The 25,630-nt window shown below is 47.1% G+C and overlaps 9 protein-coding genes across 9 annotated transcripts; 4 read left to right on the forward strand and 5 right to left on the reverse strand.

Annotated features, from left to right (window-relative positions):
• Window positions 1–308: 308 nt before the first annotated feature.
• EYB26_005649 (uncharacterized protein) lies at window positions 309–3,664 on the forward strand (the record flags this gene model as incomplete). The annotated part of the gene is made up of 2 exons (XM_054264932.1): window positions 309–2,882; window positions 2,942–3,664. 2 exons carry the CDS (start codon window positions 309–311, stop codon window positions 3,662–3,664), a joined length of 3,297 nt encoding a protein of 1,098 aa, XP_054120907.1.
• A 1,147-nt stretch (window positions 3,665–4,811) lies between these two features.
• On the forward strand, window positions 4,812–8,683 carry EYB26_005650 (uncharacterized protein; the record flags this gene model as incomplete). Its single annotated transcript, XM_054264933.1, has 3 exons — window positions 4,812–8,178; window positions 8,583–8,588; window positions 8,661–8,683. 3 exons carry the CDS (start codon window positions 4,812–4,814, stop codon window positions 8,681–8,683), a joined length of 3,396 nt encoding a protein of 1,131 aa, XP_054120908.1.
• Window positions 8,684–8,719: 36 nt separating this feature from the next.
• Window positions 8,720–9,067, forward strand: EYB26_005651 (uncharacterized protein; the record flags this gene model as incomplete). Its single annotated transcript, XM_054264934.1, has 2 exons — window positions 8,720–8,899; window positions 8,990–9,067. 2 exons carry the CDS (start codon window positions 8,720–8,722, stop codon window positions 9,065–9,067), a joined length of 258 nt encoding a protein of 85 aa, XP_054120909.1.
• Window positions 9,068–10,211: 1,144 nt separating this feature from the next.
• EYB26_005652 (uncharacterized protein) lies at window positions 10,212–11,300 on the forward strand (the record flags this gene model as incomplete). Its single annotated transcript, XM_054264935.1, has 1 exon — window positions 10,212–11,300. One exon carries the CDS (start codon window positions 10,212–10,214, stop codon window positions 11,298–11,300), a length of 1,089 nt encoding a protein of 362 aa, XP_054120910.1.
• A 172-nt stretch (window positions 11,301–11,472) lies between these two features.
• EYB26_005653 (uncharacterized protein) lies at window positions 11,473–12,261 on the reverse strand (the record flags this gene model as incomplete). Its single annotated transcript, XM_054264936.1, has 2 exons — window positions 11,473–11,720; window positions 11,778–12,261. 2 exons carry the CDS (start codon window positions 12,259–12,261, stop codon window positions 11,473–11,475), a joined length of 732 nt encoding a protein of 243 aa, XP_054120911.1.
• An 869-nt stretch (window positions 12,262–13,130) lies between these two features.
• On the reverse strand, window positions 13,131–17,073 carry EYB26_005654 (uncharacterized protein; the record flags this gene model as incomplete). Its single annotated transcript, XM_054264937.1, has 2 exons — window positions 13,131–14,026; window positions 14,079–17,073. The coding sequence occupies 2 exons, from the start codon at window positions 17,071–17,073 to the stop codon at window positions 13,131–13,133; spliced, it is 3,891 nt and encodes a 1,296-aa protein (XP_054120912.1).
• A 4,581-nt stretch (window positions 17,074–21,654) lies between these two features.
• EYB26_005655 (uncharacterized protein) lies at window positions 21,655–21,975 on the reverse strand (the record flags this gene model as incomplete). Its single annotated transcript, XM_054264938.1, has 1 exon — window positions 21,655–21,975. The coding sequence occupies one exon, from the start codon at window positions 21,973–21,975 to the stop codon at window positions 21,655–21,657; it is 321 nt and encodes a 106-aa protein (XP_054120913.1).
• Window positions 21,976–22,560: 585 nt separating this feature from the next.
• Window positions 22,561–23,427, reverse strand: EYB26_005656 (uncharacterized protein; the record flags this gene model as incomplete). The annotated part of the gene is made up of 1 exon (XM_054264939.1): window positions 22,561–23,427. The coding sequence occupies one exon, from the start codon at window positions 23,425–23,427 to the stop codon at window positions 22,561–22,563; it is 867 nt and encodes a 288-aa protein (XP_054120914.1).
• Window positions 23,428–24,360: 933 nt separating this feature from the next.
• On the reverse strand, window positions 24,361–25,540 carry EYB26_005657 (uncharacterized protein; the record flags this gene model as incomplete). Its single annotated transcript, XM_054264940.1, has 4 exons — window positions 24,361–24,423; window positions 24,477–24,595; window positions 24,655–25,350; window positions 25,429–25,540. The coding sequence occupies 4 exons, from the start codon at window positions 25,538–25,540 to the stop codon at window positions 24,361–24,363; spliced, it is 990 nt and encodes a 329-aa protein (XP_054120915.1).
• Between the last annotated feature and the right edge of the window lie 90 nt (window positions 25,541–25,630).

Genomic DNA, 25,630 nt, shown 5'->3' on the forward strand with positions numbered 1-25,630 from the left:
ATCACATTCCAAACGACATCCTCTCTGCTCGAGCCTTGACTTGGGCTACTCTGCCACTCTTGCTTTCTTAATTGAGCGACGCACTGCATCTTGTAGGGGAAATCTGGATAGACCCTCTCTTGGCTGTGGTTATCAATTATACCAAACAGGTACTTGAAACCATCACCATACAAAGGCCATTATGAACGCCAATAACTGACGCTTTCCCCTCAGATATTACAGATAAAGCATAGCAGCAAAAGAGTCTCAGAGAATAATCACCTGTGGGCGGTGTCGGATCTATCCTCCGTACAACATTCCTCAAAAGCATGGTCGCAACATTTTCACCTCACCGGGATGCCGGCGGAACTTTGCACCTACCTTCTCCTACTGGAATCCATCATGTGGATGCTAGCTCGGCAATAAGACAACTGCGCCGCTCTTTGTCGCGCTCTCCTTCAAAGAGTTCTGACTTTCGTTTCTTGTCGCGCCCGCACTCTTCTCAAACGACTCCCTTTATTTCCTCCCCGCTATCGCCGTCGCGTCGTGGAAATCTCTTTTTTGTCCCAGCGACCACATCGAACTTATCGGCAGCTACGCCAGCACCTTCGAAGCCGACATTTTCATCATCAACTACAACTACCGCAGCTCCACCAGCCACACCTGTCGCGATACCCTATCCACCAAGCTCAAAAATAACTCGACCGCTAATGTGCAGGACTGGATCCCTGCCAAATACGCGTCAACGTACTTCTCCAAAGAGTCCCTCGAAGAGAGTTTTGAATATCTCTAGTGATCAAGGCAATGCAACTGCTACGCCGCCTGTCGTGTCATTGATCGAGAACGAAAGCTTCCTTCAAGAGCCTAGTATTACATCATCTGAGAACTTCCAGCTCTTTTCAAACAATATCTCCACAGACAACAACAACAACAACAACAGTAGTAACCTCACGTTCAAATCAACCTTCAATCGGATTGAAAAGCGACGCAGTGGTACCTTTGGGTCTCTGACCACAGCAGTTAGCCCCCTGAAAAGAAGTGACGGGGCAATGAACCTCGACCAAGCTGAATTTGCAAGTCCGTCAGCAAAACGTCGCAGCTTACATAGCGTTGGTGGAACGCCCGATTTCAGCATTTTTGACGCGACTGACAGCTTCTCGTCATCCAACGAAACCTCAGACAACATGGTTCGCGAAACTGAACCGCAACCTTTTACTTTCTCCAGTCTACCTGGAGGCAACTTTGCAACCATCCCAAAACGCTCATCTTCTCTAAGACGCTCGACACTTCAGCAACGCCAGGGTGAAAGATCGCTCTTCGGTCGTTCGCGATTAATGAACGTGGATTTCCCAGACTCTCCCTCCCCCCCAAAGAGTCCAATCGCCGCCATGCAACAACGCTACCCTCTAGGCAGTGGCCTTTCAACTACTCCCAGTCATGAGAGTTTATTCACCCCACAACCACCGCCTGCATCGAATAATCCACTATTTGCGAATGTTCAGCACGACATTCCTAGTACAACACCCCACGCGGCGCATCCTCTTTCTCGCACCATCACGCAGTCTTCTTCAAGCTCCAGTCTGGCCGATGATTCACCGACGCATGAGCCAGTTCATAAGACTGATCGTCCAAGGCCAATATTCAATTTCTCGAAATCTCTTCCTGTGGGTGCCATCAGACCAGAAGCTCCCCGCCAGTTCACTCGAGAAGACTCAAACGCCTCCACGGATTCCTTTGCGACGCCAGAGAACTATCGACAAGCAAAGCCCTATGCTGCTGCATTCATGTCTACTGGGCTGATATCAAAGAAGAACCGAAACGCAGAGGACCTTCAGAGCTCGTTTGGCTCCAGTAAGAATATGCCCGATACTCCTTGCAAGCGATCGTCAACTTTTCTGCCATCTGCGCAGAAGGCGCTGCCTGTTCGACCAATTTCACGAACAAAACTAGCTCGCCAAACATTTGTTGCTCCTTCCACCCCATCACACAGCGCAGTTCCAGCTTCAGGTCCGTTTTCACGAGGTAACGGTGGCTTGAGCAATGTTTTCAACCGACCTTACCCGTCACGTAGGGATAGCTTTGTGAGTGTCGATGGCGACGATCGATCAATCTCCAATTCACCTTCGGCACGCCATGACAATCAACGAACGATCGATTTGGATCTGCCCCCGACTCCAACCAAGCAAATTTTCTCCGTAAGTCATATGCATGGGACACCCCTCGGCGATCCATCTGTACAGTTGCAGATCGATGCTTTGGAAAGTACCACACCTTGCACCCCGAAAGATGACAAGATCTTTCCACCGGATCCAAGTGGACTATCAATTTCGGCACCTAACGAGTCAGCCTTAAGCCTTGATGATCTGAATGCATCTACAATAACTTTTCCGGCTACTCCCACCGCACCGCGCGACTACTTTGCACCAACTGGTCAGCGGAAAAGCATGTCTCTTGGTGGTTTCAGTGCTATGGATGTCGACACCAGTTTGACGACTCGGTTCGATAAAGTCGAGCTTATTGGCACTGGAGAGTTCTCGCAGGTATATCGAGTCTCGAACTCTCCTGAGAACTCTCAATACAAATCGATATTCTCCCTGCCGTCAGCCGGCTCTACTTCCCCAGCAGCTCTGCCTGAACGTGTATGGGCTGTGAAGAAGTCCAAACAGGCATTTGGCGGCCCCAAGGATCGCGGCAGGCGGATGAGGGAGGTTGAGATTCTGCGGGCTCTTGCTAATTCAGACCATGTGATTTCTTTCATTGATAACTGGGAAGATAGAGGTCATCTCTATATTCAAACTGAATACTGCGAGGAAGGAAGTCTGGATATTTTTCTTGCTCATGTCGGACTCAAAGCCAGACTTGATGACTTTAGAATCTGGAAGATTCTATTAGAATTATCACAAGTATGTCTTATTCAACCATTATTAATTTCCTTGTACGTGTTCTAACCTTTTTGTTTTAGGGATTAAAACATATCCATGATTCCGGCTTCATTCATCTCGATATCAAACCTGCCAACGTCCTCATCACCTTTGAAGGAGTGCTTAAGATAGGCGATTTCGGCATGGCTACAACATGGCCTGCAGAGAAGCACATTGAAGGCGAAGGTGACCGAGAGTACATGGGCCCAGAAGTTTTACTCGGAATGTACGACAAACCAGCCGATATTTTCGCCCTTGGTCTCATCATGTTTGAAATTGCTGGAAATGTTGAACTTCCAGACAATGGAGTATCATGGCAGAAGCTTCGGAACGGTGATATTAGTGATGTTCCAAGTCTGACATGGAGCTCGGAAACAAGCATATTACGTGATGCATCGGGCAACCCGTTGTCTGAGAGTTCCTCTTTCGACGAACTCTGCCGCTCTGATCCCGCGTTTGAGGACTTGGGAGTTGACTTTTCCAGATCCCGTGTGACAAAACCACAGTACCTTTCTCGCAGAGGAGAGTTGATTGAGCCTCCCACTTTCACGATGGATGCCAACCACGAAGATTCCTTGGATAAGCTTGTCCGCTGGATGATCACCCCTGACCCAACTAGCCGACCAACTGCTGATCAGCTCCTACAAGCATATGGAACACAATGGGCTATGTCCCGCCGTCGCGCTGGGGCCACAGTTTTCGAAGGCAACTGGGGGCCAGCAGATGATGTCCTTGAAGAGGACGCAGAGATGATTGATGTTTGAATCCAAGATGATACCCAATATGGTCAGCAGGGCGTTCGCCGGAATTATTCGCAGTGGTTTTGAATTTTGACTTATGAATCGACTACACATCCTTAACTTTTTATCGCTGTCACACTTCGAAGTGACAGCCCCATGGGGCATAAACCGGTGTTTTCAAAGATCTGGTCATTTCTAAGATCTAACTCCTATTTTTATCTCATCCTCAGTTGAGCGTTTGGCTTTGCTATGGATATACCCGCCACTGAAGAATGTGGTTTGCAGAGATGGCGCTACTTTTGTCAGAGTACATTTTTCATTGAAAAGTTTCCAGGTCTTTCTTTCATCTTTCGAGCGTTTGAGTGGTCACCTTTTTCCTTTGTCAAATCTGTTTTTCCAACTACTACATCCGTATGATAAGGTTCTGTCAACGGTCTATTTCCTTACATGTTGTTTTTCTTGCCCTGCGTTTGTGACCTGCTTGCTCAAATCATTGCATTGGATAGCTTGGCTCAGCGTCCTCTTCAACTTTGTTTGAAAGAAACGAAACTTAATGATGTAAATGATGAATACTCCTGTTTTTTCTTTTTTCTTTTTTTTTTTTTTTTCAACTATGATCCCAGCCTTGTCCTCGATGTTTTGGCATCCATGTATAGTATGTCTGGTCGTATACAATCCATATTTGGGGGTTACCATCTGTCTTAAGTAGTATTTCCATCTCTACTTGTATACAACGTAGTTAAACCACTGGAATCACTTAATTGTTGTTGGAGTTAGGGTTAATTTGTATCGGCCAGCCCAAGACAGACAGAAAAGTCTTGGCGCGGCTAGATTTCCGTGGTGGTCCAAAGATGGGAGAGCGATAGCTCGGAAGCAATATCGACTTCTTTCACGCAACCTAGTTCATGTGGGATACGTACATATCTTACACCCGAGTATCTTGTTGATAAGATTCTCCTTTACTATTTTTTATGGAGTATCGCATCACAGTTCTCTATTCTTAAATGCTGGCTTCAAGGGCTTTGCTCGCTGATGGACTGACCCTAGCTCCGCAAGATAGCTTTTGCTAGCAGGCAAAAAAACAAGGTCCTGACTTTACCAAGTCGCAGGAGAGAAACTTGAAGCACCAGAAGAGAGAAAAATCTGCAAAAAAAAAAAAAGATTCGACACCATGGATACTCGCACCTTCGTCTCCGACTCGCTCCTCCAGTTCACAGGCGCATCCGATCCTACAATCGTCGACTTCGTTATCGCCACAGCAAACGACGCCAAATCCACACATGAATTACGAGATAAGCTGGTACCGTTCCTAGAAGGCGGCGATGAACATGGTATCGACACCTTTTGCGCCGATCTTTACAGACGCGTCGGCCCTGGTGGTGGAGGTGGAGGTGGGCAATCGAAATCGCACGCTATGACTGAGGCAGCGTCATCATCGAAGAAGCAGAAATACCGATTGGTAGAGATGGAGGATGCAGACTTGTCGTCTATAGGCCCGCCGAACGTAGACTCGTCAGACAAACGTAGGCGAGACAAACGAAAGGACGAGTCGAGGACGAAACGTTCCATGCGCAATCGCTGGGAAAGCGACGAAGACGACCATGCGCACGAACGCAGTCGACGCGATAAAGATCTCAATAGTGACAGCAGAAGCAGGAAAAGAGGCCGAAGTCGAGGAGAGGCCGAAAGTCGAGATCGGAATAGAAGGTCGCGGAAGTTGCGCAGACGAGACGATGAAGATTTTGAGGATCGCTGGGGTGATGAGGAGATGTTACCTGAGGAAGAGGAATATATTGATGAACAAGCACATGGAGAGCCTGTATCCCCTCGGTCAGATGCATCGTCATCCGCTGGATTAGATGAGGAAGCAAAGGCAGAACGAGAACGACTTCGCGATATAAGGGAACGTGACGAATTCGCCAAACGACTCGCAGAAAAGGAAGATTCGAAGTCGAAGAAGAAAGTTGTTGAGGATCGTACTCGGCGAGCCGGTGATAGTAGTCGTCGTGCCTTGGCCGACGATGCCGATGCCAGAGGTGCGGCAATGCCTGATCTTCGATTACGATCTCGGCAGGAGTACCTGAAGAAACGAGAAATGGAGCGTATAGCTCTGCTCCGAAGGCAGGTTGCCGAAGAAACGATTGAGCTGCGTGAGAATCCTGATCTTAGTCGGCGAGAAAAAGAAGAGTTTGCCAGGAATCGCGAGGTACTTCGGATTGCCGAGGAACGACTTCGTATTGATGATCATCGCGATAGCTACATGATGCCTGAAGACTATATCACAGAAAAGGGAAAGATTGACCGGAAGAAGAAAGAGGAAGCCCTATATAAACGATACGTTGACCGCGACGAGCAAGGTCACGAACGATTCGTCACGGAGCAAGAAGAATGGGAGCGTGAGCAAACAGCTAAAGCGAAGGCACAGATTTCGCGAGCAGAGTTCGTCGATGAGGGAGACTATGAATATGTGTTTGATGACGCGCAGAAAATCAACTTTATTATGGATTCTAAGCTCGAGGGTGACCGGAAGCCTTTGACCAAGGAACAGCAAATGCTACAACAACAACTAGATGCGGCAGAGAAGAAAGCCGCGTCTATTGAAGAAACTCGAAAAAGTCTACCTGTATACCAGTTCAGGGACGAGATTATCCAAGCAGTCCATGATCATCAGGTTCTGATTATCGTCGGAGAAACCGGAAGTGGTAAGACCACACAGTTACCACAGTTTCTTTACGAGGCAGGATACACCAAGAATGGCATGAAAATCGGATGTACGCAGCCCCGACGAGTAGCTGCTATGAGTGTTGCTGCTCGAGTAGCTGAGGAGATGGGGGTGAAGTTAGGCAATGAAGTTGGCTATGCAATTCGATTTGAAGACAAAACTAGCGACAAAACTGTCCTCAAGTACATGACGGATGGTATGTTGTTACGAGAGCTGCTGACAGAGCCCGATTTGGGTGCTTATTCGGCCTTGATGATTGATGAAGCCCACGAGCGTACTGTCATGACAGATCTCGCGCTTGGATTGCTGAAGGATATTACCAAAGCACGACCAGATCTAAAATTACTTATTTCGTCTGCAACGATGGATGCACAGAAGTTTCAAAAGTATTTTGACGACGCACCCATCTTCAACATTCCCGGTCGCCGATATCCAGTTGATATTCATTACACTTCTCAACCGGAAGCCAATTACCTTGCAGCCGCTATTACTACCGTTTTCCAGATCCATATTACCCAGGGTCCGGGAGATATTCTTGTCTTTTTGACTGGCCAGGAAGAGATTGAGGCAGCAGAACAGAGTCTTCAAGAAACTGCACGTAAATTAGGTGGCAAGGTACCTGAGATGGTAATAGCACCGATTTATGCCAATCTGCCGACTGAATTACAAACAAAGATCTTCGAGCCAACGCCGCCGGGAGCGAGAAAAGTAGTATTGGCTACTAATATCGCCGAGACCAGTCTGACAATTGACGGCATTGTATACGTCATTGATCCAGGGTTCGTGAAAGAAAATGTTTTCAACCCACGAACTGGAATGGAAAGTTTGGTCGTGACGCCGTGTTCGCGAGCATCTGCTGGTCAACGAGCTGGTCGAGCCGGTCGTGTTGGTCCGGGCAAATGCTTCCGACTGTATACCAAATGGGCATACCACAATGAATTAGAGGAAAACACAACGCCGGAGATTCAGCGCACGAATCTTAGCAGTGTTATCCTTATGCTCAAATCTTTAGGTATTGATCAGTTGCTGGACTTTGATTTCATGGACGCTCCGCCAGCCGAAACCATCATTCGCGCGTTAGAACAGCTATATGCATTAGGAGCACTCAACGACCGCGGCGAACTCACAAAGATCGGAAGGCAAATGGCCGAATTCCCTACAGATCCCATGCTAGCCAAGTCTATCCTGGCTGCTGATAAGTACGGTTGCGTGGAAGAAGTCTTGTCGATTATCGCCATGCTCGGTGAAGCTAGCGCTCTCTTCTATCGGCCTAAGGACAAGAAAATCCACGCAGATAGCGCCCGCGCACGATTTACCATCAAAGAAGGCGGAGATCATCTTACACTACTTAACATCTGGAATCAATGGGTTGATTCTGATTTCAGCTACGTCTGGGCACGCGAGAACTTCCTGCAACAACGCAGTCTGACCCGCGCCCGCGACGTACGCGATCAACTGGCCAAACTATGTGACCGAGTCGAAGTGACCGTCACCTCCGCAGGAGCCAGCAATATAGTGCCCATCCAAAAGGCCATTACAGCAGGATTCTTCCCCAATGCCGCACGCCTCCAACGCGGTGGTGACAGTTACCGCACCGTCAAAAATGGGCAGACGGTTTACCTACATCCCTCCAGCACGCTGTTCGAAGTCAACCCGAAATGGGTCATCTATTATGAACTTGTGCTTACAAGCAAAGAATATATGCGAAGTAACATGCCTTTGCAGCCGGAATGGTTGGTTGAAGTGGCACCGCATTATCACAAGAAGAAGGATCTGGAGACGCTGGGATTGGATAAGAAGGTGCCAAAAGGTGAAGGTGCGGCTGGAGAAAGAAGCAAAATGTAACGATATACTCTGTAGATCTATAGTTGATTCTATATCACGAACATTCTTGACCTGACGGATGCGAGAATGGCTTCAAAGTTACCAAAATTCTTGACGATATTCACAAGTCAATGTAAATGTAGATGTATGGCGTCATATCTCGAATAGCCCGATAGCCAGTGAGACGGCGTGGGGAGCCAACCAATCAGCGTCCTCAGATTAGCGGCTTATCCCCAGCTTCCCGCGGTCACGCAGTCGTTTACTACAGAGTAAGGTTGCCGAACCTCGGCTTAGCCGACATCCTTTTCCTTGAATCCTCTACAGATTAAGTCAACGTATATTCTTTGACCTCCTCACCTTCATATCGTCGTCGCAAAAAACTAACCCTAAAGGCAGATCCCTGTACGTCCATTCCCTTTCGTGATATTTCCAATATTTTCAAGAAACTCTACTAACTCGTGTCACATGGAATAGTAGCACCACTCGCCAACGAATAACAAGCACCTCACAAGACAAGACCATATTGATTCAACATGTCCGACAAGCAATTCACTCCCGCCGACGTGGCCAGCCACAAAACCCCCGAGAGCGGTCTCTACATCATCATCGACAACAGCGTGTATGATGTTACCAACTTTGTGGATGAGCATCCCGGTGGTGCTAAGATTTTGAAGCGAGTCGCTGGTAAAGATGCAACCAAACAGTTTTGGAAGGTTAGTTCATCTTTCCCTCTTTTAATCCCTGCGTGTATACGTTTCGCTAGGTATGTGGTGGGTGTTGGGCTAATATAACATGTTTGATAGTACCACAATGAAGGCGTGTTGAAGAAGTATTCGCCTAAACTGAAAATTGGCGAAGTCAAGGATGCCGCCAAGCTATAAATTTCCTTTCTTGGTCGTTGCTACGATTGCGATCGTGAATATATAAGCTCGCAAGAATGGCAGAAAGTCGATATAGTGTCCGTCGTCATGGTGTGGATAGCGATTTGGTTACTCATTTATAGGCGTATACTACCAGATTCATGTCGTCAACTGGTAGCAGGATTGAATGTATAATATACAGCCCCTAAAGTTGGACGATGCATCTTGTTACTAGTACATATTACGAGAATATATTCCTTTTATGGAGTCAGTCCTCTTACCTTTTCCAGTGGGCAGTGACAGCGCCTAGTGCGGTACAGCCATATTATACTGCCTTCTCTAGCGCGCAATCTTTTCGGACCAGCGCTTGAAACCTTGGAAGGTGCAAGACGACGACAGATCCAGGGACTGGGCTTGTCTTACTTGGTGTCAAATAAGAGGCACGTACCTAGCGTCGTCTACCTTGAGGGTCTTCCGCAAAATCAACCACCATCAACCAGAAAAATGATTTCATCCCATCTTAACAAAGAGGATATGAAAAAATGCCATTGGGTACTTCATTGATATCAAGTGACTAGTTCCTACTAGAGTAATAGCGCATCGTGCCGCGCAGAATCATACGGAGTAGAGTCGTACGGAGTATACGACCAAGTAAGTACCTTGGGAGCAACCCTCCTAATCCACACAAACCATATATAGCCAATCATATAACCCATCTCAGACATAATTGGCTATCCGAACAGGGCTCGTTGGAAATACTCGACTTCACCTCACGCTAATGCAGAAAATTCCACGATACGAGGCCTTGTTGTCGTTGGTGGTTCCTCTAATGTCCCTAACGGACCCCTGTCTTCACGAATCAGCTACTCAATATCACGAAATTGGCTGACCCTCACACTACAACTGCCACGAAGCATAACGTAAGAAGAATCATTCCGATCTATTTGTTAGGTGTGGGCATGCAGGCACCGTACCAGCTAAACGCTGGCTAGGGTTTCGTTTCCCAAGGTCCTCATGGCCTGTCAACCAGGACATTTTCTTCTCGACTAGATATTTAAAGAGGACGTTTATCCCATGTAACCAAGATTCTTCGTCAAGCCACTCACTCTTTTTTAACTCATCATCATCGCCATCTGTGTCTAAATAGCTACAAAACTTCCTAAACATGGCAGATTTTGATCCCACCTCTGTCGACCTCGACACGGCTGACCCAGCCCAAATCATCTGCTACTTGAATGCCGGAGGCAATGATTACAATGGCCACCTGGGAGCACGCATCTCGTCCATTTTCGTGATCCTCGTCTGTTCCACCCTGGCAACCCTCTTCCCCGTCGTCGCGCGTCGCACACCGCGCCTCAAGATCCCCGTGTACGTCTACCTGTTTGCGCGCTACTTTGGCACCGGAGTCATCTTGGCTACTGCATTTGTTCATTTGCTCGATCCTGCTTATCGGGAGATCGGTCCTGCTTCGTGTGTCGGAATGACGGGCAACTGGGCAGAGTACTCGTGGCCACCGGCCATTGTCCTGACCTCTATTGTGGTTATTTTCCTGATGGATTTCGTTGCCGAGCTCTACGTAGAGTCCAAATATGGAGTGAACAACGAGGCCAATAACATGACAGGACGAGCCTCGATTGTCCAAGAACATGACCACCCTCTGCCAGAGGATACCGATGCGGCCAACAACCGAAAAGTAGCCGAAACCAACAACACAACCAAGAACTGGGACTCATGGAGCGACATGGACTCCGTCACCGCCGAAAAATCATTCAAGCAACAAATCGCCGCGTTCATCATCCTCGAGTTTGGCGTCATTTTCCACTCTGTGATCATCGGACTCAACCTGGGTGTTGCTGGCGATGAATTCAAGACGTTGTACCCCGTCATCGTCTTCCATCAGAGTTTCGAAGGTCTTGGAATCGGCGCCAGAATGTCCGCCATCCCCTTCAAGCGTGGTAGTTGGTTGCCCTGGATCTTCAGCGCAGTGTATGGTCTGACAACACCCATCGCAATCGCAATCGGCCTCGGACTGCGAGAGACGTACAACCCCGGTTCCAACACGGCTAATATCGTGTCTGGTGTCTTTGACTCTGTTTCAGCTGGTATTCTGATTTATACTGCTCTTGTGGAATTGTTGGCTAGGGATTTCTTGTTTGATCCTTGCAGGACTAATGATCGACGCCGGTTGGCTTTCATGGTTATCAGCACGATCGTGGGAGCAGGTGTCATGGCGCTTTTGGGTAAATGGGCGTAGTCCCGTATCCAGGTTGTGGATGTTGAGTCACAGCATAATCCATTCTGCTAGACATTCAACATATCGATAGGCAGACAAGGTATAAGTTTCGTTGTGTACGTATGTTCTGATTGCATCAATAGATCTATCTAACTAATGGGCACATTTTCGTAACACTTCTCATCAGTAACAATCAAGCACCCTCCCTCTTCATAACAGTAACCTTCGCACTCCCCTCGGCACCATACTTTGCAAAATCAGTAGTAAAAACCTCAATATCTCTCCAGCCATATTTCCAATACAACCCATGTCCAGCATCCGAAGCCTCCAACCAGGACTCCGTCAGCCCCAATTTTCTAGCTTCCTCAAGCCCCTCGTCCAGCATCTTGGAGCCTATACCTAGACCTTGGGCTGATGGATCGATTGTTAGGGTTTCTAGTACTATATCCACCGGCCTTGTTAGTATTCTCAACTCATTGTAGGGAGAAAGGGACGTACAAGCAACTTTCTTCCCACCAAGATACTTTGTCCTCAACCTCGCCAACCCGCCAAAGAAATCATTACATGCCGTTGGATTCGCACACCCTTCCCACGGCAAATCCTTCCAAGTATCCTCGACTGGAAACGGGGCATCGGCGCAAAACCTCCACGCGGCAAACCCAACTATTTTCTCGGTTCCATCATTTTCTTTCAGGATGGCTTTGTAGATATGATAATCGGGATTAGTCTTCAAACGCTCGTTTATGGCCCGAGCGCGGATGGCGTATCCTTCTGCACTGGGGACACCGAACATTAACCTGCCTTGGGACAGGGGTTGTTCTTGTCCTTTGCCTGATTTGGTCTCGTTGAGGCCGGGAGTGTTTGTTCTGCTGAGCGCATAAGGAGATGGGCCATCAAAGGCCATGGATTCTATCTGTGCGAGAACCAGACTGTCATTTTCGTCGGCGGGGACAACTGTAATTTCTGCTTTGGGTTGCGCCATTTTTTTGTATTTTCCCAAGTTCTTTGTCGGTGGCTTTCGAAACAGTTCTATTCACTGGTATATAAGCCTTGTATGTATCGTTTTGTAACTAGGTAGAATAGCAATTTTGAATCCTTTACAGAGTGACTCATGTGAAACAAAGAGTCAGAGGAAGTGTTTAGTAGAGGATCCACCAAATACTCGGGCCGAACACAATCTAATTCTTATCATATCATGCGATATCACCAAGTGGACACAGCAGTATATTGATAAACACGCGACGATTTAGATTTCGAGGCCCAGACAAGATGTAGTACGTACTATGAATGAAAAGTCATTGGGCTTTGTATCGTTCATAGGATATAACAATCGATAACTAGTAAAAAAAAGGCTAAACCCGTTCGGCTCCCCGATGTTACTGACGGAGTCCCCTCGAGCTCAACGGCCAAAACACCTAACTACCTGATCCCCGGGGAGCTTTGCTCTATGGGTTTCACTGGCTGAGAATAACTTCACTAATGACTTTGTTGGTGACTTTGTTGCAGGCTTTCAAAGAGCCTGGCAGAACGTGAAATGAACTTAGGGTTATCTCTCGGTAAACTTTCCTTTCTGTGAACCTCTGTGCTGCGGAGCTTGCATGATTGGAGATTGGGGGCCAAACTCAGATTAATACATTACTTGTATGGCCTATTTTGTACTTCCAAAAAATAAATTAGAACAGTCGACCTCAGAGCCGACAATCTGGCTCAATTCAAATGGTATCATGGACAGCTAATAGATAAGAGAAGATAAAATGACGGTCGTGTCCGAAATCGCCAACAAACCTCGTATAGAAGGACTCAATGAGTGTATGTAAAATGTAAAAATATGATACAAAATGAAGCAGTAAATCAAAACCCACGGAACAAGTCGTCATTCCGGTAGTACGCTTCACTCCCATCTTCGGACCTAGCCAAGTCAAAGCTATTCCCTACATTCCATTGAGCGTTGTCGGGTTTGCGAGCTGCTCGATTGCGTTGGCTGTGGTTCATAACGTTTGTGGTACGGGATCGAGGATGGTCGACACGATCAATGAACGCTTCCATGCGCACCGTGCCCATAGGATCAAAGAGGCTTCCGTTCGCAATACTAGATGGTCCACTGGCTTCGGATGTACGACGGCTGACGCTGCTTCGTCCGCTCATCAAACCCGAAGCGACGCCGATGGATGATGTGGTGTAAATATCAGAGGAGGCTGCTGTAATGGCGCTGTAACTGGATGCTAAGGTCGCGTGGCTGGAGAAGCTGCGAAATGCAGCCGTGAGTGGAGCCTTGGGCGCTGTGTTGCTGCGTTTCCGCGTATGGCCTGCGTATCTAGGGATGGTGGGTGGATCTGCTGCATCCATGATCGGTTCCAGGTCAAAGCCGGTACCAGAATATTCAGGGTTAAGTGTTGAGTTGTCAGTAAAGGATCGTTTACTTGGCTGCGGTCGAGGTTTGCCCTTGGCAACTCTGATCGAGTCTCGGATAGGGTTTCGACGCAGACTGGCTGTGGGTGGTCGAGCGTTGTATTCGTCCTGTGGAATCGGTGGCGGAATTGCAGGTAGTTCGCCCATACCAATGGAAGTGTGGCTCAAGAAAGAAAGAGCTGTCAACCACACATAATGACGCTCTATCGACATTGCTGTAAACTTCAGAGCACGTTGAGGAGTAAGAATAAGGATTGATCGGTTGAAGGGTGCCGCAACATTTGACCCTTTCGGAAGCGGCGTATCATCTTTGACATCAAGCACGGATTGAATTATGACTGTACTCTGTTAGAATACCTAATATAAACCTTGAAGGGGTGGAGGACTCACGTTTTCGTCCATTTTTACCCAAAAGCGCAGGTCCGCTAGTCGGCTGCTTACTACTCCACATAACAGCGCGCTCATAAGGAGCCAGCCACACCCATCTCTTATGTCGGACTCCAGTGCTTGTGATACTTGCGGAAACCTCTTCGGTACTCTTCCCAGCATCAATAGTGTCTTTATGATCAGACATGCCAAAAGATTTACGTCGACGGACGTACTTGAACATCCACTCGCCAACCATGGTCTGCGCAATAGCGTCGACAACATTAGTTGATTGCACATGATCAGAGGCGGGTTCTTCTATGCTGTATGACTGAGCCTGGGACCGAATTGAGCCAGGACGACTGGATGGGATCCTGCGTGCAGTTCTCTTTGGACGATAGATGACTGCTTCATCCGTAGGGATAGGTGGAAGGGGTGGCAGTTGAGGACTATCTGGAGCATAAGAAGAGTTTGACATTCCCGACATCCCTGAAGCAGACATTGGAGGAGGCGATCGACTGCCAGCCCGCTCTTGCTGGTTCTTTTCCATGGCCGTTGCTGACCTGGCTTTACGCACTGTAGGTTGTCTCGTGATACGTCGGGTTTTTCGTCTCGTAGAACTATTTCCATCACTGTAAGGCGTAGGGCTTTGATTGTCATCACTCTGCCTGGTTGGCACATTTCTTGAACTAAGTCGCACTGGTACGGGAAATGGAGGTCGAGCTGCACTAGTAGATGCACTGTCGATGCTAGGATCACTCGGGCTACGGGGTCGGTTCCTCTGGTGTGCAGCAGCGCCGTTGGTTATCAACGTCGACCGACGAATGTCAGGCTGCTTTGACCCAGCTGAGCCCTTCGAGTGAAGCGTCTTCCGTCCAGCACTGTCTCCAGTTTCCATCGTTGAAGGCAGGTCAATATCAAATTCGTCCTCTTCGCGAAGGGCATCGTTACTTAAGCCCGACCGATTGACCATGCGTCCAGAACGTAATGTATAAGAAGCCATTGGACGGTTTAATATTTCGTCATCACTAAAGACATCAGGAAGTTCAGGCAGCATTTCTGGCAATTCATCATCGTTCGTGTCGTCAAATCCAGCAAATAGACTGCTTGATCGGAACGGTCTACGTATGTCAGATGCGTCATCTTCTGCCAACGGTCCATTATCATTGTTTCCTGGGTAAGCTTGAACAAGGTCTGACTGAATTTTGGATCTCTTGTCCTTGTCTTTCGAGTCGAGGATTCTGTTTAGAGGCCTGTTGGGAGAGCGGGGAGGAGGAGACATAAACGGCATCGAAATAAGTTCTGCGTCGACCTTATCTGCTTTGTCCAAGATGGCTGACGGGAGGAGGCTTGCGGGGAGCTTGACTGGGCGCTGATCAACTTGAATTGCTTCTGTTTGCATGCCGACGGATCGCATGTCATACGAATGCTCATATTCTGTTTGACATGCAATGCTTTTTGTGTGGGGAGGCAAGACAAGGCTGGTGCGTGGTGTTGCTGGCTCCGATCCCGGAGGAATGATCGCAATTGTTGGCACGGTTGGACTGCTCACAGTTGTCGCTTCGGCTTCTTCTGCTGTAGAACTTTGCGTCGGTTTGTCCACTTCAGATATCGCGTCAGTCTGTGTGGACGCAGAGACAGTTGGTATTTTGGCGGGTTCTGTAGCCACTTGTGCATCGATATCGACAGATTCAGGAGCTGCGACAGAAATCACAACGTCATCAGTCTGGCACGACGTGGAAAACATCTCTACGGCAATAGGTTCCACTGCAGTGTCTTTCATTTCGGGAACCACAGTTGGGATAATCTCGGGCTCTGCCTTTGGCTCTTTGACAACTTCAGGCTCGCTTGCGGGTAGCAAAGGAGATGGAGGCGGGGTGAACTGGATGCCAACATCGCGATATTCCGGTTGTCGTTTAACTTCTGCAACGTTGGTCGTAGGTACAGACTCGTCATTACTCATAAAGTCCCTCGTGACAACAGCCACATTTCCATCCATAGATAAGCCCAGTATCTTCCGTGCCTTGAGTGCCGTATTCAAAGATGATTGTGACGCAACTGAGTGAGGGCGCATCCCCGGTATCTCGTCTACGAGATCCATATAGTCTTCTTCGTCTTCGTCCAGCGCCAGTTCGTCTGCCAAGTTGAACCCGTCTCCTTTGACACCATTTGCGTTGGCGAAACTCATCGAAGAGAATCGGCCGCTGTTCAAGGGCTCTCCATCATATGTGCTAGCACTACTTGCACTCGCTCTGCGTCGGTCAAAGGCACTGCTTGATCGCACGCTGGCACTGTCCAGGGTCGTACTATTATCCTTTGTAGCGTCCTCATCAGCGTCATTCAATTTCTGGAGATTACCTGCAGCTTGTGCCGCTGCGACTTCGTGAAGGATGGTCTTGAGTCTGTTCTCCACAATGTGCACCTTCCGTTCCCAATTCCTCCTTTCCGTGTCCCAATTTTCCCTATCTCGTTCCCAGAGTGAATGGGATGTATCCACTTCGTCCTCCTTGGACTTGAGTTTCTTCTGGGCTTGTTCCAATCGTTTTCGGACATCTGTAATGTTTTCAACAGCCTCGTCCCGCTCCTTGGCTATCTCTGTAATTGCTGACAAGGTGCCTCCTTCGAGTAGGCTCATCTGTTTTTTCAGAGAACGGTTTTCCTTGGTGATCTTTGTCATATTCTCGTTCAGTAACTCATATTGGTTTTGTGACTCATCAAGACTCGTCTCCAATTTTCCGATTTCTTTGTTCTTGCTCTCGAGTTCTCTCCTCAGAGACAAGATCTCGGAGACTAGATTTGCGTGAAGTGTGGGAGTAAATCGGCGCGGATCAAATGATGAGAAGGGTTCCTCCTCAGCATTGTCGGAACCTATATCGTGATCATCAACCACTGGAGAGAAGGGTTCGTAAAGCGACGAGGGAACCGCGCCCATTGACGAATTCCTTCGATGATGAGACGCCGCCCTCGATGGTGCTCGAAAGGGCACCGGCGGCGGCGAAGAGAACGTATCGTCGTCCATTGTGAATCGATTCCCTTTCTTCACATGAATATTGTCAATTGTTTCCTGGTGTTTATTGTAACATGTCGTCCAGCAGGAAGTTCGAAAAGGTAGAGTCGAGATTCACGGGGCCAAGCCACAGGTCCAGCCTGATCGTTCCGACGGTTATAACGAACGGGCCTCAACCCTTTGCCAAATGATCGAGTTTGAAGAATTCAGGAGATATTCACGATTGACAGAACGGAGCTGAAAGCACGACCAGCGATATTCGACGTCCGTTAGAAAGCGAGAAGAGGCGGAAGTAAAACAAGAAACTGTACGAGACATAAAAAACTGAATTAGCATACGAGGAACTTGCACGAACATCTGTCGACCCTTCCGTGATTACGCTTTATGATCTATGGAAGAACGGATCTTACCAGGAATGAGTGGATGGCGTTGAGCTCACAGATCGTTGACTCTGCGACAACTTACCACAAACTTAAAGCATATTGCACTTTGCAACTGCTGTCAACGAAGACCTTGGGGCGGTGATAGAGTGAAACAAGAAGCAGTCGAGGAACCAACGGCCGAATGAAACAATCCAATCCCACTAGCCCAACGAAATACTAGAGTCTTCAATCTTGCACCGCTTAAAGTTTTAAGGAGAAAGCGTGACTCGCGAGACTGCGACTAACAAAAAACAACCAACGCGACGACAGGAGTGGAAATGACGGCCAGTCTTCACCCCACGCAGTCTGGCACTAGAAGTCGACTAGTATGACTACGATGACTAGGCATAGCCTGCAAGCGTGGAAGAACGGACCAGTCCTTTGGAAGCTTTTCAGAGTCAGAGCTAGGTCAGCTAACTAGAGTCATTCACCCTAATGGAGTGGGTCCCCTTGGCGTGGAAGTCGCGATGAAGTTGAGAGGATGCTTCTCGGCTTCTCTGCTCAGAGTGTTCATCATTCCTCGAGCTCTGGTGGAGTTGTTTGGGTGCGAAGTGGGAGAACTTACGGAGCATGGGTTCAAGCCATACTGAAAAAGACAGTAGTACGGAGTACTACTCCGTAGTTAGCATGGTAAAGAATACGCGATATGTTTTGGTACGAACTAGCATAGAAACAAATACCCACTTAAATCCCAGGCAAGGTTCTCCTATTTTTCTAATTTGTTTGTTGTTATTTTTTTTTGTCTTTTGTTTTTCTTTGAACGCCGGTGACATAACAGGACTGGTTGATTTCTCCCCTCACTCAATAACCGCAGAAGACAAATCAGATGAAAGTCAGCGATATTGGAGATCCGCAGTAAGACTGAGTCAGGGGCTTGATTGGATATCGGCACTGTACGATTTTGGCGTTTTCGCACCAGGCCCGTTAGGCGTGCAATTTAGCACGGTCTGCTCGCGCTACATGGTGGCGGCGCTGGGTCTAAGTTAGTACAGTACGTTATTACCTTAGATGGGCTAAGAAGTGACATCCGCAAGGGCGTTCGTGTCACCAGCCCAGACTGGTAACCTGTGGAAAGTTGAAACATGGAGTTGATCCCTGGCCAATGCTCTCTTTCCTTTTTTTTTTTTTTTCTTTCTATCGTCTACTCCGTAATTGGAAATGCCTTAGTTAATGCATCCTGTGCGTAGCAATTTGACAATGGCTTTGTCGACCGGATCGCACGAGAGCCAGTCAAGGTACGGAGCAAGTACGAACACGTAGTGAGTACGGAGTAGGGATAAGATGAATTCGATAGATAATCGATGGAACAGGCATGGCTCACGGCTCAATCAAGGTGGAAAGAACTCAAGAGAGTCAAAGAGCGCACTAAGACAGTAGGATCCGTAGTCCCCGATGAGACGGCATGAATTTTGTGACGGGGCTGCGGCCATACGAGAGACGGTATGGTCACCGTTGCAATCACATTGAGCAGCAAGGGTTACTACGTAGTAGCAGGTAGAACTTCGAAACACAGCCCTCAGTCGATTTGTGGCAGGGTTTGAGAGAGAAAAGCGACGATAGAGAAGCGATCCTTGAGATGAAGACAAGACAGAGAAAAACAAAGAGAGACGTGAAATGGATCAATTGAAGCATGGGAAGAATGATCGGCGAGGCAGGAGCGACCCGCTGGGTTTAGCCGGAACTCGGCTGCTCCTTTGGGAAAGCGCACAGGGAAGGGACCCCGTGCGGTTCTTGGCGCTGTTCTTCTCTCTTCTGAGTCTCTCCTCTTTCGAATCACTTCTCCCGATTGACGGATTATCTTTCCATATTAACTTACAGAGTATGGCTGCTGTTATCCCAGCTCATGGTCTATATCACAGTCTCCTATTGCAGTGGCCTCCTCAATCGTCACATTAACATTCTTCAGCCTACTGCTACTCAATAGCATTGGATCACATGCACTTACGTACACCGGCACGAAGCACTGACAGCACGTCTGCTGTCAGGGGGTCTTTATCTTGTTATATTAACTAACTGAGTTAAGTTACGTATCCGATAACCAGGCCAACAGTTCACTTAACAGTACTACGTATGCATCGACAAATTCCCAAAGTCTCAACCGCCGCCGCGGCTAATCCGGAAAACCCAGAGCTTACGGGGTGAATGATAAGAAAAGGGGTTAAGCTCTCCGTCAGGTCTCAGCCGTCTCCGTCCCATGTCTTTGCACTTGCCATTTGTGTACGGAACATTCAACACAACCATATACGTATGTATGTAGTACCACAAAGATCAACCGAGATCCCGAATATGTGCAAATCGGTAAGATACTACCGGTACCGCCATCCCCTCCGGATAATGCCTTCTTCGGGTTGAGATTTATGTATGCAAGGGCGACTTGAAAGTTGCGGCGATGATTGTACGCGTACGACATACAATTACGTACAGTAACTTTGTATTAATAGGCCACCACGAGCCTCTTGACATTTGACAGATCGATCAGTGATCAGTCACAAGCTATCAGTGCTCGACTAACACGCCTCCTGTGTTTCACAATTCAGATTCGGATAGGCCTAGGTCGCGGAAAATGCACTCCAGCGTCCGTACCACAACTCTACTCGTACGTACTAGCTCATAGTAACTATGGGGATAATGAAAGAAAAGTTGCAAGGCTGCTTTTCCTTACATGCTAACATACCTTTCCGCTCCATTCTTATACGTGGTAGTTACGTATCACATTGTTCATTCTATTTCCATGCCTTCTCCTCTGCTGAACCGGATTATCAATAATACAACCATAATATCGACGGCCTCGGCCCATTAGAACCATCTCAATGTCCGATTCTGGTTATCATTTCCGCATTGACATATCATTCATGGTCTCTTGTAATTGTGTCGTCTGGTTATTATTGACTTGATTCCAGTAACCACATTATAGCGAGACACGGCACAGTAATGACTCGGATATAGTAGACAGGTCAAAAATGAAAGAATAAAACTTCCCTAGTTCGTTTCAGCAATAGCTGTAGGATACCTAGGTCCGTATATGAATTTACTATTGGAGGAACTGATGCTTCTTTGCCTGGATGAGAGGTCAACTAACTCTGGGGGGTTGTCTGCTGTTCATTTTTTGAGATCCTACGCCCAGTATATGCAGATATAAAAAAGTAACACAAGGACCATTGACTAATATGTTACAAAGATATTTACATAAAATAAGACATTGAAACATTTAACTATACTATATAGTATAATATCAACAATGGTCAAGGTATGGATGACGTGGTTCGGCATGATAGGGCTCGCTCGACACCAATCTGGCAACGATTACCTAGATAGGTAAATTTTGATACAAGAACGAGCCGTGGTCCGCGACAAACCCCAAATGACTCGGCCATTGAGTATAAGCTTACGATAGTTATACTTTGATTTGCAGATTGATTGATTTGTAGCTTTCCTAGGTCAATTTGAGTTGACTCAATAGATAATCAAATATTGATACACATTAAGATAGGAAAGAAGAGAAAAGAGAAACCTCAATCAAACAGCCGAATATATGAGCAATAGATAATTATAAAGAGAAGTACTTGACTTACTCATTGCTATCATAGCTATCAGAGTCCCGTTTTAGCCATACCAAACTACACTCGAGTTTGTCGTGTTCGTCTTAACAACCTCGTGATTGTCGAGATTCCGATGAGAATCCTGGGCCATCAATGAAATCGATGGGAATAGTAGCTTTTTATACTTGCTTTTCATGTATGAATCATAATCCATTGTATTCTTCAGCGCCCAATAGTCCCAAACGCCCAGGAAAGTGCTGTGATCGTGTATGACGATTTGGCTTCTGCGATTGATCGTTTGGTCTTCCGGTCCTAGGCCGTATCCTAAATCATAGTATTCATCTTGAAAGAACAAGTTGTGAAGCCGGCCGATCTTCTTCGCATCTTTTTCAAATATTTCAGTATATCTTTTCACTCGATCCTTGGCCGGGATGGGATGCACGTCGGTGTGAAGCTTGGAGTTGAACGCTTCCTCATCATTGGGGACGAAAAACCAGCAGATAATTGTGTTAATTTTCCTTGGGTTCTTGTCGTCTTCAAGCAGTCTTTCGGCTTCTTCTCAAATGTATTTGGCTTGGTTCTCCGCGTTTTCCTGTGTTTTCTGTGGTCGCGGGCGAGCCACGAGCAACCATTTAGCGGTCATGAGCACGACGACGTCCCAGGGCAGTTTTTTTAGGATCGTTTGATTTCCTGACAGAATTTCTATCAACTGGAAGGATGATGCTTTCCTGAAGAATCAAGTTCATTCTTCTGGAAACTTCGTCGTTTCCGTCGTACTTTATGATAAAGAGCTCCCCCTTGTCAATAAGCCTCCTGCTGTAGGCTTCACGGTTTCCCAGAATCCGCGGTTCAGAGGTTCCGAAGTTGGCTTCTGAGGTCGCTGGTTCTACTGGTGCCGTTGGTCCTGTTGGTACTGCAGACGCCTTGCTGGTCCGGGGTTTGAAAAAGCGCATGGTACATATGTATGTTTATCTAGACTTCCTAATGAGGGACTTCGGTTTTCGACGCTGGGGAATGTAATAGAGAATCAAATATTATCTTTGGGGTTGAAGCCTGGTTTGACTCAATAGTATGACTATGATCATCTATACATATATGTCTCGAATGACTGTGTGCAGGTGCATAGATGGCTGAATGTGTCTAGATTTGACTGAATATGACTACTTCTACTGACCACGTCTATGGGTGCCTAAGTGGCTATGACTATGAGTACGGCTTCTTTGGTATTAATATCCACTATACATAACTCTCAGTGCCATACGTACCTACCTGACTGCGTACTGGCAGGGCTGCATCAATTGATATTTAATCCAGCGTATCATGCCTCTACTTCCAGCTCTAAGTGATGCAACTTAATGAAGCCGCTTATCCTCAGATCTACAGTATTCTCACTATATAATTGATAGTTCTGTAGGTATACGTCAATTTGATCTAACTCGCAACAAAATCAAAAAAAGAGCACACGGCAAGATAGAAAAGAGAATGTAAAGCAAAAAACCGTTAGCATCATTCAACCGGCCAAAAAGCAATAGATTCTGTCACCAGCATCTGATTCGCTCATGACCATTACGATCTATCAATTCCTGCGTGGGCCAAACCATACGCGACGACCTAACAGCCTTGATGTCGCCATCAGCCCTACGAGTAACGGCAAGGGTGATCAATGAAACCGAAGGGAACCCTAAAGCTTTATAACCGCTTGAAAAACAGGCTTCATAATCCTGACTCTCGAACCCAAAAGTTTCGCACTGGAAGAGATCCGGATGGTGTATCACGATTTGGGATCTGTAATTTGTCTCGGAACTACTAACTGTGGTTTTTCCTAAGTAATAGGGTTTGCTCTTAAAGACCCTATTGCTAAGCCAGCCCATCTTCTTCATACCCTCCTCAAAAACTGTTTTGTATATTTTCATCTGTCTGTAAGCCGGGAGAGGCTTCTCGTCGTCGTGAATTTTGGACATGATCTCCCCTTCAGGGTAGAAAACCCAGCAGATAATTGTATCAATTACCTCTCGATGTTTGTCATCTGGGAGCATGTTCTCCACATGATGCCAATAATGGTGGGCTTGTATTTGCACATTTTGCTCTGTCTGTTGCGGTTCCGGACGAACCACAATCACCCATTCCTTCGTCATGATTATGACGGCGTGCCGTGGTAATTTGTTGTGATCTTTTGGTAGGTTCTCGCGGTATTCTGATAGTTCCTCAGATTTCTGTGGTGGATCGCCTACAGTCGTGATGTTTTCTTCGACATAGAAATGTGCAGTCTTGGAATACAGGGTATTCATCATGACAGAAAACATTTGGTTGCCCAGATATACTCTATAGTACTCACAGCATGGTTCCAGTATTGTCGGTTCGGGGAGTGTCAAGTAATTATTTGGGGTTATTGGCGCCGCGGACATCTCGGTGACTCCAGATTCGAGTAAGTATTTGATATGTGAATCTAGATTTACTCATCAATTAGGGCACAACATGAGCTGTTATAACGTAGTTCACGCTTACAATATTCAATCTTGTTTTGGTTGGATGATCTTTATGTGAGAGGACTTCGTTGTTTGAAACTGATGTATGGAATAGAGAATTAGAATTCAACGTTGAGGTCGACATCTACAGGGTGATTTTATACTTGAGCTGGATGACTTTGACTCAACAGTATGACTATGTATATGACCGAGTATGATTCAATCAACTTGGCAAAATCATCTTATTTACCAACATCTACTCGGGCGTCACTCCTGAGTACGACATACGCGTCTGAACACTGCTCAAGATGGCACTTGGATCTCCTTGTCTGCCTTCACCGGTCCGCTCTGACTAATCCCAGCTATCTAAACAGTATCGATTGCGCTTTCTTTCGTTCTTTTTTTTTTTCGGTCGCTACTAACTTAATCCATATGCTCGTATGAAGATTGGCCAGAAAGTGATGAATGCACTTCGACGATCAACTGAGTTAGGGCTTAACATGGATGATGTAGTGACCTTACTCTTTTCGGTAGTTTCCCGATCGGGAAATTTCCATATTTTTGGCCAGGCTCCAGAGCCTCTCTTCTTTGATATTCTGTTCCTTGGGATGGTGTGACTATGATAAGCAGCATAGTCTAGAGGAAACTGGCGTATACACCATAGTCAATTTCACTGCTATATATATGTATGTCGTTACAATGTTGATAAGAACGTTCAAAAGTTGATAGTGAGTGTGTGTGCGTGTGTGTGCGTATCGCCTTTTACCAGTGAGACTACTATGAATGCCTGCATGCTAGACCAAGAATGATTCATTTATATCCTATTTTCAATATTCAGAATTCAGAACTAAATATATATGACGCAAAAGACCATCAGAAATCCAACTCGGCATATTCATCACATACTTCAAGGAGCTTCTTCCACGTGCCGGGTTCCTAATCCCTCCAAGTTAGTCTATCACACTCAACCAAACTCGACAGATACTTACAGTGGGACTGTGGCCTGCATCCGGAATCATAAACAACCTCGACCCAGGCCATGCTTTGTGCAGCTCCCACGCCGTCTGTGGTGGACAGACGACATCATATCGTCCTTGAATTATAGTCCCTTCACCCTCTCTCGTTAGCAATTCCATCTGACCCAAGCCGACGAAGTTGGTCACATACCAGGAATATGCCTAATCCTCTCCATATTTTCCCCTTTCAGGATTTGACCTTCCTCCAACCACGCCCCATTCGCCTCATAATGAGCTTCCAGCGTGGCATGCGCCAACACCCAGTCCTCATCCATCAACTTGTCATATGTCGAAGGTGTATGCGTCAATGCCCCAATCGTTAGTTCCCATCTATTCCACTCCAGCGCCGCATCCATCCTCTTCTTCCGTGCTACCTCATCATCCGAGACGTTTAGGATATACTTGGAATAACTCTCCGGCAGATTCCGTCGCTCATCACCATCATCATCCAAAAAACCCAAGAACCGTTCGTATTCAGCAGGCCATATTTTCGCTGCACCACCATCCGGCATCCTCGTCCAGTCAATTTCGCTCTGTCTCGCGGTAAAAATCCCCCTCAAAACCATCGATCCCACCATCTCGGGGTATCGCTGCGCATACAACAATGCAAGCGTAGCGCCCCAGGAGCCGCCAAAGACCATGAACCATTTCGCAATCCCCAAATGCTTGCGTAGGATCTCAATGTCTCCAATCAGATGGTGAGTTGTGTTTTCCTCAATACAGGCCGTTGGTAAAGATTGGCCGGCGCCGCGCTGGTCGTAGAGCACGACGCGGTAGATGGTTGGGTTGAAGTATGCGGCATTGGAGGGTGAGGTGTTTCCTCCTGGGCCGCCGTGGAGGAATATTACTTCCCGTCAGTTAGTATGTAGCTTTTCTCTTCGAGAGAGAGAGAGAGAGATAAGATAGAGGGGGGAGGGGGATGGACCTGGTTTCCCATTGGGGTTGCCGTATTGTTCATAGTGTAGTTTGTGGATGGAGCCTACAGAGAGATAGCCCTTATCGAAGGCAGGGTCGTGGGTGTATCCTTGGGTTGTCATGATCGATATCTAAGTATCAATGAAGGAATATTTTCAGAGGGGGTTTATTCGAGATCACCGCGGTATATGTAGCTACGAGTTGATATGTAG

This window comes from Talaromyces marneffei, chromosome 4 (genome assembly GCF_009556855.1).
Source record: "Talaromyces marneffei chromosome 4, complete sequence".
In the NCBI taxonomy this organism is placed as follows: domain Eukaryota; kingdom Fungi; phylum Ascomycota; class Eurotiomycetes; order Eurotiales; family Trichocomaceae; genus Talaromyces; species Talaromyces marneffei.